The sequence below is a fragment of the Arvicola amphibius genome, chromosome 6 (assembly GCF_903992535.2).
Source record: "Arvicola amphibius chromosome 6, mArvAmp1.2, whole genome shotgun sequence".
Lineage (NCBI taxonomy): Eukaryota > Metazoa > Chordata > Mammalia > Rodentia > Cricetidae > Arvicola > Arvicola amphibius.
In genome coordinates this window covers 22,764,953-22,785,102 of record NC_052052.2, presented here as the reverse complement: position 1 = coordinate 22,785,102, position 20,150 = coordinate 22,764,953, and the positions used below count along the sequence as shown (strand labels likewise).

At 47.5% G+C, this 20,150-nt stretch overlaps 1 protein-coding gene across 2 annotated transcripts; it reads right to left on the bottom strand.

Moving 5' to 3' along the window:
• Nucleotides 1-636: 636 nt before the first annotated feature.
• On the bottom strand, nucleotides 637-17,433 carry Txlna (taxilin alpha). 2 transcript variants are annotated; one of them, XM_038334631.2, is made up of 11 exons: nucleotides 17,337-17,433; nucleotides 16,591-16,762; nucleotides 15,169-15,507; nucleotides 13,100-13,191; nucleotides 10,532-10,702; nucleotides 6,992-7,186; nucleotides 6,494-6,613; nucleotides 6,179-6,253; nucleotides 5,180-5,272; nucleotides 4,409-4,504; nucleotides 637-3,859 (listed from the first exon to the last, which is right to left on the bottom strand). In XM_038334631.2, the coding sequence occupies exons 2-11, from the start codon at nucleotides 16,754-16,756 to the stop codon at nucleotides 3,533-3,535; spliced, it is 1,674 nt and encodes a 557-aa protein (XP_038190559.1). In that variant the 5' UTR covers nucleotides 16,757-16,762; nucleotides 17,337-17,433; the 3' UTR covers nucleotides 637-3,532. The 2 variants fall into 2 exon arrangements, with proteins under 2 accessions (XP_038190559.1, XP_038190558.1); XM_038334630.2 differs by having other exon boundaries at nucleotides 17,342-17,385.
• Nucleotides 17,434-20,150: the final 2,717 nt, after the last annotated feature.

Below are 20,150 nucleotides of genomic sequence, written 5' to 3'. Positions count from 1 at the left end.
TGTCCTTTCCAATGCTTTCCCTACTTAAAAAAAAAAAAGACCTACCCCTTTGCTACCAATTACTTAAAAAATGACATGTATGCAGTATATGCAAGCATGTGTGAAGATGTGCTTTGGGGCAAAAGACAACTTGAAGTACTTTCTCTGTGTGGGTCCCAGTGAGCCATCTGGCACCTTATCCCTCACCCTTTTTTCTGTGAGACAAGGTATCACAATGGCACCCTGTAATACTTCATACAGACCCTCCTGCCTTTCCCTTCAAAGTGTTGTGACTAAGGAAACACCCATCTCTTGAGACAGTATATAACCCTAGGTGATGTAGCCCAAGGTAGCCTGGAATTCACATCAATCACGCCTTTCCATGATGGGCTTACAGGTGAGCACCAAACCTTATTGAAATTAATTTTCTTTTCTTTTACTTAAAAGTCCTTTGATGTTCTTTCTATGCCAAGAGCAAACACAGTTCAAGCAATCTGTCAGGGTCCTGAACTTGTAGCCAGTAGAAGACAGGACATTCTGGAATATGTAAGATGCCAGGACACTGTTATGGCCACTTGGCTGATCCAGACAAGTCCATAACAGAGAGGACTAGGTGGATCCAGAAACATCAAATGATCCAATCAGCGGAGATACAAATAAGGCAACAGACTATTTAATGTGGTGTAAAATACATCAATATCAAGTCCCTGGCTGTTGTGAATACGAAAAGTAGACTTGGAAGGAAAAAAAATCTACGAGAAAAAGAAAAACCTGTCAGCACAACCTCAAACAAGTGTGGGTAGCAGAGGAAAGCAATTATGGGAACAGAGGTGGCCCTCTTATCCCAAGCTGGTCAAGAGGGGCAACCAGGTGCCTGGTGACCCACCCATGCTACTAAGGTGGGAGGGCTGGGGCAGCACTCAGCAGGCCTCAGCCTCCCTGTAGACACCTGGGCAGCTCCACTGGCCTCTGGTCAGCCCTCAGTAGGGCTAACAAGGTGGGGATCAGGGAGAGTTAAATAACCATCTTTACAGAAACAACATTCTCACACAAAGTGCCTGAGCTCTGCCCATGGTCCAAAAACCGAATGGAAAACAAAGATTTTTTTTTTTAAAAAAGTGCTCTGACATGGTATACATGAAGCTTTCAACTGAACAAGGACCTAAATATTACTGCTGGCATAGCCAAGGGCCCTGCTCTAAGTCTTACCCACTGTGGTCCTCTAGAAAAAAAGCTAACAATCTTATAAACCAACACAGATCTTGGTCCTAAAATGAGGTCACATGCACAGGACTCACCCAAGTGAGGAGGTACTGGCCTCACAGACAGGCCACCTCCCTGCAGCTGGCCCAGGCTCCTGGGCTGACTTTGGAAAGCAGAGCAGCTGTAGTGGCTGTTAAGGTTTGGTCAGCGGAGAGGAGGGGAAGAAGTGATTACCATCTAGATATTATCCTGGGTGCCTAGAAATGGAGCTAACTGCCAAGGTTCTACAGATACATTATGGCCTCTTAGCCTACCACGCTGAGACCCGACACTGGAACCCCTGCATGGGCTGTATGGAAGAGGTAGCTGGAGCGAGGCCGGGCCAAGTCTATGGGCCACAGGAAGCATTTCCGTTTCCAAGGGGGCCGGGCAAGCCCCATGGTCTGACAGTTTAGATCTTGGCCTGGCACAAGAGCTGTGTGTGAGGCCTTACAGGAGCAGGGAGAATACTGATTTCCAAGGGGAAAAAACCTTGGGAAAATCTCACCAGGACATCAGATCCCAGCTGGAGATGGCAAAGCCTCAGCTATCACACAGCTGCTGGGCACCCTGAGTGAATAATGTGCCAGGGTGGTGAGTGCTTGAAGTGGTAGTGCCTGGCATGGGGAAAGGGGCACTAGTTTGCAATTTCTGTTCTTGAACACATGATTATAAGCAGTAATGGTCTAGGTACTTTTGGTTTCTGACAAGGAGTCCTGCTTCCCAGGCTGGTCTGAAGTTCAGCCTCTTGTAGAGCCTGGGATTACAGACACACCATCACACCCAACTCAATTCTGAATGTGTACGTGTGGGCTTAGCGGCTAGTCATGAAAGATGAAGGAACTTACAGGATAATTCAATAGTTGAAATACAAGAAGCAAAAATCATCCAATCTTGGCCCATGGTTCACTTAGCTCACAGAAGCACTGTCAATGCAGGGACTGCTGTGTAACCTGGCTAACACGCTGGCAGGTGAGCAACAAGGACCTCAGCAGAGCCGCCACTTGAACACAGGTGTGAGCGGCATTAGGAGGGAAGGCAAACACAACGCCCTGCGGCTAGTTTGGTTCCTGGGATCGGTCTGTTGTTAGAAGTTACTCTTGACCTGCTAGACACCTCAAGATCTGGCAGCAAGAGGTAAAATCCCAAGGACTCACTTTTTGGCCAAGAGGTGCTAGGAATGGCACCAGAGCTGTCCTCAAAAATCGCTCATCTGAGCTGGGGTGAGGGGGCGGGAGAAAAAAAAAGCCCATAAGCCAAGGGCCATCTGGATCTGGGGTCCAGCAATGGCAGCATGGAGACGTTGATGAATTAGTGGTAGCCTCCCAGGCTGAAACCCATAGGCAAGTTTGTGGCAAAGCCATCATCCTTTCTCTTAATGATCTTAATTTCCCAAACAGGACACAGGACACCTCAACACTAACATGGCAAAGGACCCTGATAGGGTTGTTCTGAATGGGGCACTGGAGGCCAGGCACCTGGGACCACCGCTAGTGTATCCCTTACCCTTTGAAGATCTTTAATACAAACTCTTATGCAAAACAAAACTACAACAAAACCTCCAAAAAGAATCCTTTGGGTGACCTTATGTCAATCTTTTGTGCAGGCTAGAGGCACCTGTGAATGATAAGGCTACTGAGAACTGAGAAGCAACATTGGCCTGGACCTGGCACTATCAGAGGGCAGGGAACTGGTAGCCTGAAGGGCTCCTTCCACACAGTCACCCCTCCCACCCCACCAGTTTTCTTGTCTTAGGCAGGAGGAAGCTCAGGGACCAGTTGTTTCCTACAAAGGCTCTGCCCAGGAACACCATTCCCAGGTCAAGAGAATCAACAGAACCTCTAGGGGAGCGACAAGAGCCCAACTGCCCAAATTCTGCTTACAAAAGAGTCCAGGCCTGGGTATTTTCACTCGTCATGAGCTCTGCAAAGGGCTGAAGGGTCTGAGCCTCAAAATCAGGCAGGAAAATGTTCAAGTCGTTGGACCTGCTGGCTTACAGGGATGGCAGCTTCAGATGAAATCTCTAAGACTCTTCAGTGTAGATACAACCAGCTTCATCTGCACACCCCACCATTGATGAAAGCCCACTGTACACCTATAGGTGTTAACTATGGAACCGCGTGAGGTCTTGCACACCTGCCTCATCCACATAAGTAAGACTAACTCACAATTTAAAAATTGCAAAGTGTCCAATGCCCTCCAGGTCAGAACACCTTGGCTTCAGCACTGAGCCGTTCAGCGTGGGAGCCTTGTATGGGCCAGGCCTGACCGGGCTGCTGCTCCCTTCCCAGCACGCCCAAGCACCATGACTCTAGGCGGTAGCAGAGGTGGGCTGCCGGGGCCCTGTCTGGGCTGCTATCTCTGTGTTTGGTGCTCCAGGGCAGCCAGGAACTTCTGTGGCCCTCGGGGAGCTGGATGGTTGAGCCCCAGGACTCTCAACACCCTGTTCCTTAGAGGTAGTGGCAGCCTCTGGCCTCCGCTCAGTGCCAGTGTCAGTGAGGGAGCTCTGGGCACCGGCAGTCAGGTCCTGTACCCTCTTGTTCAGGTCGTTGCGCTCTGTCTGCAGTGCTCGGCACAGCTTCTCCAGTCGTTGGATTTTCACCTGCAGACCTTCCAGCTCCTTGTCCCGGAGAGTTTTCTAGGTAGAGAAATGGAGCATCCAGTAAGATACTCATTTCAAGTTTGGCCCCTGTAGTAAACAGCCCTAACTTAAGAGTATGACGTCAGTGTCAGACAATGTATCCCTCCACTTACCTACCAGATATCCAAGGCAAAGCACTTGCATATTGAATCTGTGTCATCTGTTAAACAATGCTGACCAACATCAGGTCTCAAAAGAAGGTTCAAAGGCGAGCATTATCAAACAAACAGTTGAAGTCCCTTCGCAAATAAAACAGACCACCTGGTAAACCTGGTTTGCAGCTGCTGCGCCAAGTCAGTGTCTGTCTTGTAGCTTGCAAGCCACAGTCACAACCCTGGGATGCTTGGCATGTGGAACCACATCAACCATTAAACAGTACCCACTAGTTGCTGATTCTTCAGCTGTCTGTACTGGGAGCTAGACTGGGTGCCTGCTGCTAAGGGCAGAAGCTGGCGTCATCACCGCACTTGGATGAATACGACTGGAAATGCAATTCCAGTTCGTGTGTACAGTGTCACTGCCCCCAGCCCATCGCCCTCCACCCACCTCTTCAGCCATCTCAAGCAGGGCCTTATTGCTGCTCTCCCACCGGGATCGATACATGGTGGTTTCTTTCTCCAGCTTCTTGATCTTCTTTGTCATCTGTTACATGACAGATGGAAGGAAAAGGTCAGAGTTGAGCTGTCTGGACATCTGAAGGAAACATTACATCTGTGCCAACTGGGAGCCTCAAGTTAAGCCACTATGGGGCTGGTAAGAATGCTTAGGAAGTAAGGGAGCCCGCTGCCAAACCTGATGATCTCAGTTCCATGCTTGAAACCCACAGACTCTGCAAATTGTCCTTGGACCTCCATATGCATTCTATGATGTATGTATGTATTTAGTTCATATACATGCAGGGTGGATCTAAGTCCAAGACAAGCCTGGTCTAAATAGAAATACAGGGCAACCAGTGGTTTGGAGAGACCATGTCTCTAAAGAACAAATAAACAAACATAAAAAGTACAAGAATACATACTCTCTACTACTTTTAAATTCCAGCATTAATGCTGGATGGTGGTGGCGTACACATTTAATCCCAGCACTCGGGAGGCAGAGGGAGGTGGAACTCTGGGAGTTCGAGGCCAGCCTGGTCTACAAGAGCTATTCCCAGGACAGGTTCCAAAGCTACAGAGAAACCCCGTCTTGAAAAGCAAATAAACAACAACAACAAAAATTCCAACATTAATGGAACAGCTTCTGTGAGGCGCCCAAAGGTAGTTCTGAATGAAGTAGATTAGGTCTCCAGTTGGGGAGGCCGGAACCCTCCGTGATTACCTTTTCCATTTCCTGTTTGAAGGTGGTGAACACCTCGCTGCTTTTAGAAAGTGTGTTCTGGAACTCTTCAAACTTCTCTGTGTACAGGGCGAGCTGGTGAGGGAAGCAGAGCGCACGTGAGCCTAGGCTTCTCTGAAGGCACCTCTCAACTCAAGTATTTCTTATTTATTTAATTAATTAATTTATTTATTTATTATGATTATTAATATTCTATGTGTATGCCTGCAGGCCAGAAGAAGGCACCAGACCCCATTACAGATGGTTGAGAGCCACCATATGGTTGCTGGGAATTGAACTCAGGACCTTTGGAAGAGCAGGCAATGCTCTTAACCTCTGAGCCATCTCTCCAGCCCTCAAGTATCTCTTTGGTCCACTGACAAAGCCGTTCTACCGAGACACCATTTCCTAGTAAAACACCAAAGCCATGCACAGCAAGGATGTGTTGCAACATGTGAAACTGAAAAATGCCGGGTAGTGGCAGCACACACCTTTAATCCCAGCATTTGGGAGGCAGAGGCAGGCGGATCTCTTGTGAGTTCAAGTCCAGTCTGGTCTATAGAGTGAGTTTGAGGACAGACAGAGCTACATAGAGAGACCCTGTCTTGAAAAAACAAAGCAAACAAAAACCCCAAACAAACAAAAAGCCAACACAACAACAACAATAAAACAAACAAAACAAAAACACTGATGGGGCTGGAGAGATGGCTCAGCGGTTAAGAGCACTAGATGTCCTTCCAGAGGCCCTGAGTTCAATTCTCAGCAACCAGAGAGTGGCTCACAGCCAACCATCCATACTGAGATCTGTTGCCCACTTCTGGTGTGCATGCATACATGCAGGCAGAACATGGCAAACATAATAAATAAATAAATCTTTAAAAAATAAATAAAAGGCTTGGTTGAGATTAACACAGCAGTTGGCTCTAAGCAGCCTAAGACGAGGTCTTGTTTCCACTACCCTGAAGACAGAACCAGTGACTGCAAGTCAGATTCTAGTCTCACCTGCTGCTTCAAGTGGGTCTCTTGCTGCTTCATCAGCTCGCACATCCTCTGGGACTCCACTGCTTCTTTCAGGAGCTATTTCCAAGACAGGACCCCAGAACCTGTCAGAAGCCCCTGGGAGGTATGTTTGGCCTTCTTTAACCATAAGCACTGAACCCACTGAGGCTACCTGCTTTCAGACTGCTGTCTGGACAAGCAGTTACTGGACTGGGCAGGTAAAACCGCTCCCATCCTTATGAACTAGACTCTGAGCTAAGCCAAAACCCAGCCCACTTCCTTGTAGTCCCCACCGCAGCCCTGGGGCATGAGCCTCACAAACTCCTTCTCCCGCTGGTGCCGGTCCTCTGCCTCCTTCAGCATCTCCTGGGCCTGTTGGAGCTTGGCATCTACCAGCTGCTGCTGCAGGTCCTTATGTTTGAAGACTTTGTCGATATGCTGTAGGAAAGGTATTAATGGGTCTGCTTGCCAGGAATTCCCTTGTAAGAAAGCCCCAACTCTAGAAAACACGGTACTTCTCTAGTCTTATCTTGGTACGAACATATCGGCATCTGGAGATTTCCTTTCCTAACCTCAATCTGATCTGCAGATAGGACAGTATACACCTCTACTCTAGAACTGAGTACTTCGATGGATCCCTGGTCCAAGACCAGAGATAAGGCATGTGGGTCAACTCTCTTCTCTTCATTTCAGTTCCTTGTCTATGAATAACATCATCTTCTAAAGGAAGAGCAAAACCAGGCAGGTCTGCAGAGTGCTGCCCCAGTCCCTGGCACTCACTACAGCCTCACTAGCTGCTGGTCACGATCATCTTACCTCTTCACGGAGTTCATATTGCTCAATCAGCTTCTTGAGCCTCTCAGCCAGTTCCATATTCTCTTGGCGCAGCTTGGAGTTTCGCTCGTTGTGCTGTTCCATCTGCAGCTGAATGTCATTCAGTGTCACCTGGAAGTGTGACGTCACCTCTTTGCGTTTCTCCTCCTCCTCACGGGCTCGCTGCACACCTTCTTCCTAAAAAGAGAAACCAACTCTGGAACTATCATCCATAGCTTTAAGTCCTGTACAAAGCTCCCCGAACTAGTCAACAGTCTCTGCCAACAGAGTTACTGGCCCCAAATGAGAAGCATCTAGGATCCAGGATGTCATACAATGGGGTTTCCTAATGTGACTCTCTAAGTCAAGTGACATCAATTGAGTCTCTCCCTAGAAATACTCAGCATACATGTTAAGTGGCACTCTGAGACAACTTGGATCTTCTAAATTCTTGTCCCCAGATTCTCAATTAAATTTCCCTCCTGTTCCCCACAGAAAACAAGAAGCAAAAAGCCGCAGGGCACAGTGACGCAAGCTTTTAATTCCACCACTCAGGAGGCCTTGGTCCGGACTCCACCTCTGGAAAAGCCAGCCAAGCATGCTGACCCCTTCCCAGGGAGTCAGGACCTCCCTAGGCTATTTAGGCTGCCGCCCCTAAGAAAAAGAACATGTGGTCTTTGGTTTTGTGTGCCCCCCTCCATGCTCTCCTGGCCACCCAGAAGCACTGCAGTAAACGTGAGCATTGATTTGTTCTAATTTGGTCTGACTGGAATTATTTGTGTTGGCAGAGAGGCTTGTCTTAAGATTATTCCTGATATGTATGACCTCAAGATGTGATGTATTATGTCTTAACTTTGTTCATGTTTAGTGTTTCTTTCTTTTTACTCTTTTTTCCCTTTTCTTTTTTTGAGACAGTAGCTAAGGAGCCTGTCCTGGAACTTGCTTTGTAGACCAGGCTGGCCCCGAACTCAGAGATCCACCTGCCTCTTTGCCTCCTGAGTGCTGGGATTAAAGGCGTGTGCCACCATTGCCTGGCATAGTGTTTCTCTTTTTATTTTTTTATTTTTTTTTAATATTTATTTATTATGTATACAATATTCTGTCTGTGTGTATGCCTGTAGGCCAGAAGAGGGCACCAGATCTCATTACAGATGGTAGTGAGCCACCATGTCGTTGCTGGGAATTGAACTCAGGACCTTTGGAAGAGCAGGCAGTGCTCTTAACCTCTGAGCCATCTCTCCAGCCCAGTGTTTCTCTCTTTAATATGTGAGGCAGAGGTAGAAAGGTTGTAAATTCAAGGCCTGGGTGGGCAATTTAGCAAGATCTTACCCCAGAATACTGGATAAAAGGGGCATTGGGATATATCTGAGATAAAGTACTTGCCTAGCATTACCAGCATCCTGGCTTTAATCCTTATGAACATAAGAAAAAAATAATAGTAAAATGAATGAGACCAGCAAGATTGCTTACCCAGTGAAGGTAATTACTGCTAAACCTGATAACCTGCGTTCAATTCCTGGGATTCACATGTCAGAGAAGGAAACCCAGTACCCTCTGACCTCCACACATGGACCATGGCATGCATGTACACATAAAGCAGTGAATGTAATCGAACAAAAAATTGCCTTAAGTTGACAGATGATTTTTTTTTTTTAAAGAGAGGTTCTTGTTTGTTTAAGGTATGCACTACCATGTTTGACCTTATTTCTTGTGGCGTTTTGCTTGCATATGTTTGTGTGAGGGCATTGGATCCTCTGGAACTGGAGTTAGAGGTAGTTGTGAGTTGCTATGTGGGTGCTGGGGATTGAACCTGAGTTCTGGAAAAGCAGCCATGTCTCTAAGCCTACACAGAATGTTAAAAGTGGTAGCCAGGTGGTGGTGGCAAATGCCTTTAATTCCAGCACTTGGAATTAAGGGAGGTGGATCTTGGTGAGTTAGAGGCTAGTCTTGTCTACAAAGTGAGTCCCCCCCCCCCCAAAAAAAACCTTAAAAAACAAAAGACTAAAAAGAAAAGATTAAATGTGATGATAGTCACCTACTCCCTTTAATGCTAGTACCTAGCATAAAGATAGATACTTGGACTAATTTATACCCGTTTCCTTCTGTTTACCAAGTATCTTATGTGTAGCTCTGCCTGTCTTGGAACTTGCTCTGTAGACCTGGAGTCACACACAGTTGAGAGCTACCATACGCGTGGTAGTGAGTGAACGTGTGTCCTCTGGAAGAGCAGCCTGTGTTTTAGCCACTGGTCCATCTGCCCAGCCCATCCTTGTTATGTTTTTTAAGATTTATTTTTATTATGTGCCTCTGTGAATGTATGCCACATATATGCAGGTGCCCATAGGTCAGAAGAGGGTATCAGATCCCCTAGAGATGGTCTGAGGTTGTTTCAATGTGGGTAGAAACAGAAATTGGGTCCTCTGGAAGACTAGGTGAGTGCTATTAACCACTCAACTGTCTCTCTAGCCTTCTCTACCTTCTTCTTAAAGACATCTCTCATCAAACCCAGAACTTACTGATTCAGCCAGACTGGCTAGACATCATGGGCCGGCGATCCTCCTGCCTCTGCCTCCCAAGCACTGCAGGTACAGAGACACACTACCCAGTCCAGCTTTGTACATGGGGGGAGGGGATCCAAATTTTGGCTCTTATGCTTGTAATAAGCACTTTTCTGACTGATCCTAAAGTCCTCAAAAGTTTATTTTGTAGAGGACTCTGGAACCTTTGGTGGTGCTACCGGGTGATGGAACTTTCAAGGTTGGCTGAAATGGCTTTTGGTTTTCTGGAGGCATCCTCTGGAGCAATTTTGCTCTACCCTATATTCCTGCCATATTCTGTTCCTGAAAACCCACAACAGATTTCAAAAGCTGGGATAGGGTGGGAGGAGGGATGTCCCACCAGTCACAGACTACAACTTCCAAAAGTGTGAGTCTAGACAATCTTTCTTTGTGCATTTTAAAAAGTTGAGCCAGTGGTGGTGGCACCTGGGAGGCAGAGGCAGGTGGATCATCTCTGTGCGCTTGAATCCAGGACACCCAGGACTGTTGCACACAGAAACTCTGTCTCAAAAAACAAAACAAAAGTTGATTAGCTCAGTATTTGCAGAGGAAAGCTGACTAGTGCAGCAGGGATCTGCTATCTGAGAAAGGTTCTGGTTGCTGTATCTGGTGCTCATGGCTCGTCAGTCAGACACACAGGTGGTCACAGTTGTTCTTTGGTGGAACTGGGACAGAGCTATCCTGTACTGAAGCTTTTTTGTTTGTTTTAAATAAAGTCTCCCAAGCTGGCCTAGAACTCACTGCATACCAGCCTCAATGCCTTTGGTTTTTTTTTTTTGGTTTTTCGAGACAGGGTTTCCCTGTAGTTTCTAGAGCCTGTCCTGGATCTAGCTCTTGTAGACCAGGCTGGTCTCGAACTCAGAGATCCGCCTGTCTCTGCCTCCCGAGTGCTGGGATTAAAGGCGTGCGCCACCACCGCCTGGCTTAGACTCAATGCTTTTAAAGGAGAAAGCCCACCAAGCCCAGTCAATACTAACAGGCCTACCTTGAGGGAGCGGTTGTGCCGCTGCAGCTCCCGGCACAGGCTCTCAAGCTTGCTCCGGGCCAGGACAGCCTTGCTATGCTCACCACGGAGATGGTCCTTCTCCTGGACGAGCTGGCTCTGCTTCTTCTGCAGGAGCTTCATCTGCTTCTGCGAGTTTCGGTGCTCTTCCAGCTGAGAATAGGAGGGTAGGAGTGTCTAGAGCGGGCACCATTACACGGCTCTAGAAATTCCTAAGCTCTAGAGATTCCCATTCCTTCCACTCCAGTCACAACAGCTCAGACAAAAGGACGCTCCTCCCAGGAACATCTCAGACTAACCCAAAGGCTTCTCTTAGAGAAAGAATCATCATGGAGCAGTGACGGCAGAGCCAGCATACGTCAGCTTCTGCTCCTGAGTCCACAGACACTGCAGACCGTCATGCCCGCACACTACCAGACTACAACTAACCCCAGACAACTCAGCAGAGCTCATCGGCACCTCATTTCTCAGGCTCGAACTCATTCAAAACACAGCTTCCCCCCAACGACTACTCTTATTTGTGGCTATTTCACTGCTGACAGAAAGGCCTTCTAATCCTCCCAGCTACACAGTCCTGAACCCCTCCCACAGACCTACACCTTCCCAGCTCAGCTCTTCTCCCACGATTACATCCAGCCTTGGATAGCACAAATGCAACCCGTATAAATGATTACAATCTTCTAGTAGACACACCAAAAAAAGTAAAAAGGTAAAAATTTAAGCTGTTTTTGTGAGACAAGGTCATGCCAAGTGACCCATACTGTCCTTGAAATCACTAAATAGACCAGTGCTGACCACAAATCACGATGATTCTCCAGCCTCAGCCTCCCAAGCACATTTTTTTAATCTTAGGTCTCTAAAATCTAACACAGTTCTCAAACCTTGGCAGATCTAAGTCAGATTACTAAGAGGGTGTTGTCTTAGGCAGCAAAGGCCTAGACTTGGTCACTCCAGGCCAGGGCCCTGATAACTTCCTTAGGTGATCCCTATCAGTGTCTACTAGACTTCAACCTACTATAACCCAACCAACCTTTCACTCTATTCCCCTACCTGACTCACCCTCTTCCCTGGCTTAGGCTTAACAGTCTACTGTCTTGGTCCGCTTTAACCTAGGCAAAGCCCCTTCCTGCTTATGTGGCAATAGTACTGAAGCGATACTTGAAGAGTCTCAGTTTAAACAAGATACAACATTGGAAGACTCTCCACAACTGCCACCACTTTCTCCTGTGAACTATATCCTTCTCCAAGACAACCATTTGTCTCCTCTTCATAGCTTTTCCTTAGATATGGTTATGGTTCTCACTTCCCTGGAAACCCACAAGAAACCAGGGGACCACCAGCACAAGCTTCCCACCCATTGCCCGACTGTACCGTCTTCTTCTTTAGAAGGCTGTAAATGAAGAGACAGGTACAATAGCTCCCTCAGTGGTGGAGTCCTCTCCTCGTGCGTTGGGCCTCAGCTCCCTGCTATACTCAGAATATCACCCCAGTAGCTCAATTACTCCTCCCTTGCAGTATCAATATTTCCTTAGCTAAATCCTTCCAAAATCAATTTATCCTTTCTATAATTCTTTCCCTTTATTTTGGTTTTTAGAGACAGGTCTTTCTATATAACCCAGGCTGTCCTGGAACTCACTAGACAGGCTGGCCTTGAACTCAAGAGATGAGATCTGCCTACCTCTCCCTTCTGAGTGCTGGGATTAAAAGCATACACCACTATACCAACCTCTGTGTTTCTTATAGTTTTATTTAATGTGTATATGGGTATTTCGTTTGCATCTATGTCTATGCTATACTTGTGTGCCTGGTACCTTAAGAATCCAGAAGAGGGCATCAGATCATCTGGATCCAGAGTTACAGATGGTTGTGAACTGCCATGTAGGTGCTTGGAATCAAACCCAGGTCTTCTGGAAAAGCAGCTAGTGTTCTTAACCACTGAACCACCTCTCCAGCCCCATCTCTACACTTCTCTCTCTCTCTCTCTCTCTACACACACACACACACACACACACACAATCCACTCAACACTTTCACAGTGAGACAGATGGCAAGACTTGACATTTCTTTCTTTAAGACAAGGTCCCGTAGCCCAGGCAGGCCTTTGAATTCTTGCACCTCCATGCCTCGCTCACACAATCTAAGAATTCCTGTCCCAAGAGTTGAACAAGAATCGGATCATTTAGAGCTGACTCTCACTTTACTGAGAACAAAGAACTATTGTGAGAATGGACAAAAATGAGAAAGCAGAGGCGAGACACCGCCGAGATGCATGTAGAACACACAGATGTGAGCGCACAGCACCCGGGACCAGAGCCAGGGTTCTACACTTGGGAATCACTCTGTGGAGAAATTTACTTTTGAAGTTTCTTCTCTTTATATATACTCTCAGTCCTTAAGTAGCTGACTGGAAATAACTTCTCACTTAAGAGATAGGGGTATGAAATTCAAAAAAGGTTAATGGATTAAGATACCTGTTCCTGTACCCTGACCCTTACCCCAGGGAGTCTGCTGACTTTCCAAAGGCAGAGAAGGAGATGGGGAGGCACTAACCAGTTCCGCATACTTCTTGCACAGTGCAGCCAGCTTCTCCTCTGGGGTACTGAGCGTGTTCAGTGTCTGCATCAGCAACGTGATCTCCTTCCCTGTAAAGCACAGGGAGTAAAGGTATGCACCCCTCCTTGGGGGTTCCCTCTACCCCAGGCTACACCCGAGTGCTAAGGCAGTTTTCTCCGTTACACTGGTCCTGCGGCTCCACCGCATATCACCGCTGCAGCGTAAGTAGCATCACTAGCATACACTCAGCAAATGAACAGCTCCATCTCTTTGGTAAGCACCACCACTGAGAGGAAAACCTATTTTTTTTTAAAATGTACTTTTTAAAATTTATTTATTATGTATACAGTATTCTGTGTGCAGGTCAGAAGAGGCACCAGATCTCATTACGGATGGTCGTGAGCCACCATGTGGTTGCCGGGAATCGAACTCAGGACCTCTGGAAGAGCAGCCAGTGCTCTTCTGAGCCATCTCTCCAGCCCCGGAAAACCTATTTTAAAACATATCAATAGGCAAATAATAATCCACTATTATTATAAATTCTATTAGTAAAAAAACAAAACAAAACAAAATAAACAAACTGGTCTGCGATCCCTTGAGTCAAACTCCTGTCAACACTCATTATGGCTATGTTTAAAATGAATGTTTCACGCTGGCCATGGTGGTGCACGCCTCTGATCCCAGCCCTCAGGAGGCAGGGGCAGAAACAGGTGCATCTTTGAGTTTGAGGCCAGCCTGACTACAGAGCAAATTCAATGACAGTCTTGAAAACCTCTAAATAAGTAAAACAAAACAGAGCCGGGCGGTGGCGCACACCCTTAATCCCAGCACTCGGGAGGCAGAGGCAGGCGGATCTCTGTGAGTTTGAGGCCAGCCTGGTCTACAAGAGCTAGTTCCAGGACAGGCTCCAATGCTACAGAAAAGCCCTGGGGAGGGGATGGGGGATGGGGGGGTCGGGAGAGCAAGAATTCTCTCATATCTCTCTTTAAGTTAGAACAGGTAATAAATATGGAGGGAACAGGGACTATGATTTGGTTACAGTGTCACCTAACATAGATTTTCTTTTTTCTTTGACAGAGGGTCTTCTACGTATCCCAGGCTGGTCCTAAACTCACCATTTTCCTGCCTCTGTTTCTCCTGGTCCCCATTAGAGGTATATACTACAACATCCAGTTCAGTCCAGATTCTAAATTCATATTCATCCACCTACCCCCACCAAAGAACTGACTGCCAATGCCCTCCCTATTTTTATTTGTTTCAGATAAGGTCTCATCATGTAGCCAGTTGGCCCTACGAGATCTGCTTGCCCCTGCTTCACAAGTGCTAGAATCAAAGGTGTATGCTACCAAGCCTGGCTGCCACTGATTGCCTGTATCTCGGGAAGCCTCACAACTGCCTCCCTTGGTTTCCCCTGTTCCTAGCACAGACCAGGTTCCTGAACTGTCAGCTCTTAGGGGGTGGGGGGGAGCGCAAGAAGATTAGTACAGAGACTGTAAATCAGCAACATAGAGACCAAATCCAACCCAGGGATGGCTCTTGCTTAGTCTAGTTTCTATTATCAAGCTGCTAATTATTCAGCGAGTCAGCTGAGAGAGAGTGGGGGACTTACCAGGTAGAAGTCAATTTTTTGTATAAAGTAAGTCCTTTCTCAAGTCTCAAGAGGTCTGTGGTTTACAGGGTCAACGTCAACATTTGAGATCTGTACCTTGATGTAGCTCAATTTTGTTGCTGTAGAAATAGGGAAACTAAAACCCAGGAGTGGAGAATGAACATGCCCAAGGTCAAACAGCAGGTGGTGCTGGTTGGCTCAAGAGTCTACCTATTCAGGCCTCCTGTGACCTATATCCTCAATGAGAAAGCTGGTTGGATTCCTGCCTCCACTTGTTCCCAAGGTCAAGAGCCTTGCCCAAGGAAGTCATCTGAACAGCTCAATGCTATGACCCTATAATCCTGGCTTTGATTAAACTGGGGAACCTTCTGTCTTGACAAGGAAATTCCTTGGAGTCCTGGCAGAGCAGGCTAGCCCACGAGACTCCCTCCCCTCAGCAGCAGCTGCCCTCTCTCACCCAGACCCTTGGCTTTCTTCTTTTCTTGCGGTCTTCGGTGGTCTCGGTCCCCAACCTCATCACTTGCTCGGCTCTCTTCTGTGCCTGGCTCCCCCTTGGAGGTCTCCTTCTCGCCATTGACTACTGGAATCCCTGGTTCGGGCTCCCCATTCCTTGCTGCGTAGGTTCGGGACTTCTCTGCATCTTCTGGCTCGGTGGGCTCACCCTGTGCGCCCTCCTCACCGGGGCCTCCCTGACTGTTGTCCACACAGTATGTACTCAGAATGTCTTCCAACTGCCGGCTTAGCTCCTCAGAGACATCACAGAGAGGCCCAGACTTAGCTGCCTTAGCTTGAGCCCCTACGGTAAGAAAGATTAAGACACAGAAGGAAAATAAGATGACTGCCCCACTGGCTTAGAAACTCTTTTTCTTTAAATCCACACAAATACACTAGTTTAGGTTAAATGTTGTTTTACTTGTTTGGTTGAGACAGGATCTCTCTACAGAGTCTTAGCTGTCCTAGAACTCACTATGCACACCAGGCTGACCTCAAAGTCACAGAGATCTACCTGCCTCTGCCTCTCAAGTGCTGCGACTGAAGGCCAGGTCACTATGCCTGGTCTCAGTTTAACTGTTCTTAAACCCTAAGTTTACTTACTTATAAAATTACACAATTATTTTTTTACTCCCTCCCAAACATACTTAAAAGACAATTAAGCCTGGGCAGTAATGGCACGTGCCCTTAAGCCCAGCACTTGGGAGGCAGAGGCAGGCGGATCTTTGTAAATTCAAGGCCAGGCTGGTCTACAGAGCCAGTTCCAAGACAGTCAGGGATACACAAAAAAAACTCTATCTTGGGAAAAAAAAAAAAAAAAGATCTATGTAAAGACGTAAAGCACCGCGCGTCAGGGATGGTTGGCGTGTAGAAGCTCCAACTCTAAGCCATCTTTTCCCCCATTCAAAACTTGTTTTTGGAGCCGGGTGGTGGTGGCGCACGCCTTTAATCCCAGCACTCGGGAGGCAGAGACAGGCGAATCTCTGAGTTCGAGGCCAGCCTGGTCTACAAGAGCTAGTTCCAGGACAGACTCTAGAAACTACAGGGAAACCCTGTCTCGAAAAAACCAACCCCCCCCCCAAAAAAACTTGTTTTTGGTTATTTTTATAGTTCCAGAAATGCCTCATATGCGAAGGACAATTACTTCCCGCTGGAAAGTGTTTTCTGGGAACATGACTTGGCTTGTGGGGTACCTCATTTTGACTGTCATTTAGTTTAAACCAGTCAGAGCATGCTCCCAAGGTTCCTCCCGGGTTAAGAGTGAGAACCTGAGAATCACACAGAATGGGTATTGTTCCTCCTTCCTGGGTAAACACTGGCCTCAGCAGCAAGGCCAATCCCAGAAACTCCTCCCTCTGCCCACTGTAGGAGCGGAGCAGACACACACCCTCGGGCTTCCCAGGAGCCTGGCTGGTGGAACCTTCAGCTTCCGCTGCAGGAGCTGTCTGTCTGGGCCGTCCCTGGGCTCCCTCTGCTCCTGCTTCCCGTTGCCCCGGGCTGCTCTTCGGGGTGGAGTGTTTGGCAGGCCCGTTCTTTTTGTCTTGGTTCTTCATTGTGATCTGCAAAGGCAGAAAACGGGCAGGTCCTTTTAAGGAGGACACAGTTGCTATTTTCCAGACTTGAAAATTTTTCACACCCTAGATCATTAATCCCAACATCAGACGCTCCAGGCTTCAAACAAATGGGCCGGGCTTGGCCTTGGTCGGAGATTCCAGGGTCCCTTGCAGAGTTTCCGAGAAGCTGCCCCTGAGCAGGTGAGGGAAGAGGCCTCCTTTCTCCGGAAAGCCACTTCCCAGGAGCACCGCACGGCTCCCTCTCGGCGTCCTGAGCGCGGGATTGGCTCCGCGCCGCGGACTGACGTGGCGGGATGCTCCAGTTCTAACTGGCCCCCCCTCCGCCCCTCCAGGTCCCACGTGGGCCCTCCCCTGCCCGGGAGGGCGGGCGCGCGCGCGCGGAAGCCACCTTCTCCCCGCGCGCCCTCTAGCCCCACGGCACGCATGCGCAACGCGGGGACATCGCCACAGACCACCGCCAGCCTCCCCATACACGAAATCAGTTCTTCCTCTGCGGGTCACTCATCTTGGGCCACAGACCCTCTAAGGAGCTCGTTCCACCTAAGGTCAATGGACATACCTCACCATGGACGTCCAACGGCGTCCCCCCCGGCACTGGCCGAGCACCGGAAACCCGGGTAACCGCTGCCAGCAGGACCGCCCGCTCCTGCCGCAGCCAATCAACAGCTAACGCTAGCGCGGAGCTTGCTGGGAAAGACGAGGCCAAGGTGGCTTTGGAGTCGGGAGTGAGAAAGAACTACGAGTCCCTTCGTGCATCGCGGCGGGGCACAATTCCCGAGATGCAATGTAAAAGATTTTCGTTTTAGGGGCCATATATCTTGCAGGTCCGAAATTATGGAGTATAGTCGAGAGATTCGCGTCTGCCGCCTTTCTAGTGAAGAAGCTATGATTGGCCCTTAAGCCTTGGCGCGCGGCTATTTTTTTTATACATTCCTCCATTAATCCCTTGTGTGCATGATGATTGTTTCTAAGATCTCTGAGGACTCAAAGATGGATAGAAGACTGAACTGGGAATTAGGAGATCTTTATTCCACTTCTAAACCAGTGATTTGTTATGTGCCTGGCATTCTTTGCCACCTCTCTTTCAATAGAGGATTTACAGTAATTCAAACACTTATTATGTTCTTTCTTTCCTTGTATCTAATAGCTTGGTCCTCATAATTACTCGGAGAAAGTACAGAATACTTTGTGATCTAGTTAATATAGGACAGACAGCATGGAAAAGACTAGATGGTTATTTTAAAATTGTTTATTGTTATTTGTTTGAGACAACGTTTCATTATGTGTAGCCTTGGCTGGCCTGGAACTCCTTACGTAGATGAAACTGGTTGAACTAAAGGCAAAAGACACCGTGCCCAGCTAAAGGCTAAATAATTTAAAGCTGAATCAATATTGAGTGGTTGTAGCAGATTCAAAATCAGATGCGTTACACCAGCAAACATCAAGACAGGGTTTCTCTGTGTAGCCCTGACTGTCCTGAAGTTCATTCTGTAGACCAGGCTGGCCTCGAACTTACCGATCTGCCTGCCAGCACTCATCTACACAGCTCTCTACCCAGAAGAAATAACCACCTTCACAGGCTTTCTCTGAGACAGTTTAGTTGTAACTCCCTCAGGAAGGGACTGTAGCTGAGGCAGAGGGAGTTTGGCTGCAGGCAAATCAGTGAATTCCCATCCCGCCACCCCGCCACACTTTCGGCAGACTCCTGTGCTTGCACAGGGGCTAAAGTTGTTTTTTTTTTGGGGGGGGGGGGGTTGGGTTTTTTTTTTTTTTTCGAGACAGGGTTTCCCTGTAGTTTCTAGAGCCTGTCCTGGAACTAGCTCTTGTAGACCAGGCTGGCCTCGAACTCAGAGATCCGCCTACCTCTGCCTCCCGAGTGCTGGGATTAAAGGCGTGCGCCACCACCGCCCGGCTGGGGCTAAAGTTTTTTAAAAATTAGATTTTTCTTGTCTTTGTTTTTCATTACGATTGGGAATGCCAACGTAGGCACTGATCGTTCAGAAACAAACACAATAGTGATTTCAATTCTTCGTTGTGTGGCTTTTGTTTGATAAGGTCTTGCTTTATAGTGCTGGCTAGCCTGGAACTCTCTATGTAGATCAGGCTGTTCTCAAACTCACGAAGATCTGCCTTCTAAGACCAGTGGTGCGCTGTTGTTAAAGGCGTGTCACCACACGTGCAGGCAAAGCATTCAACACTCAGCTCACAGGGTACTTTGGGAACCTGCAGTTTGCCCTAGTATGCTAGGCCTGCCTAGACTTCCATTACAGCACTTTGCCATGAAATTGAAGCTACTGTTGTCTAAATGCTGCAGTCTCAGGGGCTAGAGTCAGGCTGTGGGTAGAGCATGTTGCAAAGTTTGCTAATTGCACATTATTTTAGGGTCATTAGATGTTGGCCATTTTCTATAAGAACTCTGTCAAACAGATTATGAGATTATGAGTCTGTTCAGATGTAACTGTGAGAGGCAAATTATATATATTATATAACAGACTCAGTGGTAGAGTATTTACCTAGAATGATCAAAGCTCAAACCAGAAAACACTGCAACCTTGCTAGTTTACTGGGGGAACTGAGGCTCTGAAAGTTGAGGATTAAAGGTGTCTGGAGCCCTGCGGTGGTAGCACACGTGCTTTTAATCCCAGCACTCGGGAGACAGAGACAGGAGGATCTCTGTGAGTTCAAGGCAAGCCTGGAATTCAGAGCAAATTCCAGAATAGCCAGGGCTATTATACAGAGAAACCGTGGGGGGGGGGGTGTGGGAAACAAACAACAACAACAAAAAGCAAACAAGAAAAGAAAGAAAAATTAAAGAAGGTGTCTAGAAACCCTAGAAGCCCTGATTCTGTCCCAGTAACACATAGGCAATCTCTGAAGAGGCAGCATATAGATCAAGTTTCTACAAAATTCTATACAAAGAGGATTCTCTAGATCAGAGGTTCTCAGCCTTCCTAATGCTGTGACCCTTTATTACAGTTCCCCATGTTATGATGACCCCAGCCATAAATTTATTTTTGTTGCTATTTCATAATGATAATTTTGCTACTGTTACAAATCACAATGTAAATACCTGTGTTTTCTGATGATCTTAGATGACCCCCGTGAAAGGGTCATTCGACACTCAAAGGGATTGAGACCCACAAGTTGAGAACTGTTGCTCTAGCGATTAAGAATTTTGGGGGACGCTGGACATATGGTACACTTCTTCAGCCCCAGCACAGAGGCAGATGGACCTCTGTTGAAGGTCAGCCGGGTCTACATAGTGAGACCCTGTTGCAAAACAATAGGAACAACAACAGAATTTTAAAGGAGCTGGAGAGATGGCCCACTGTTCAAGGGTGCTTGCTAATCTTGCAGAGGACCAGGATTTAAT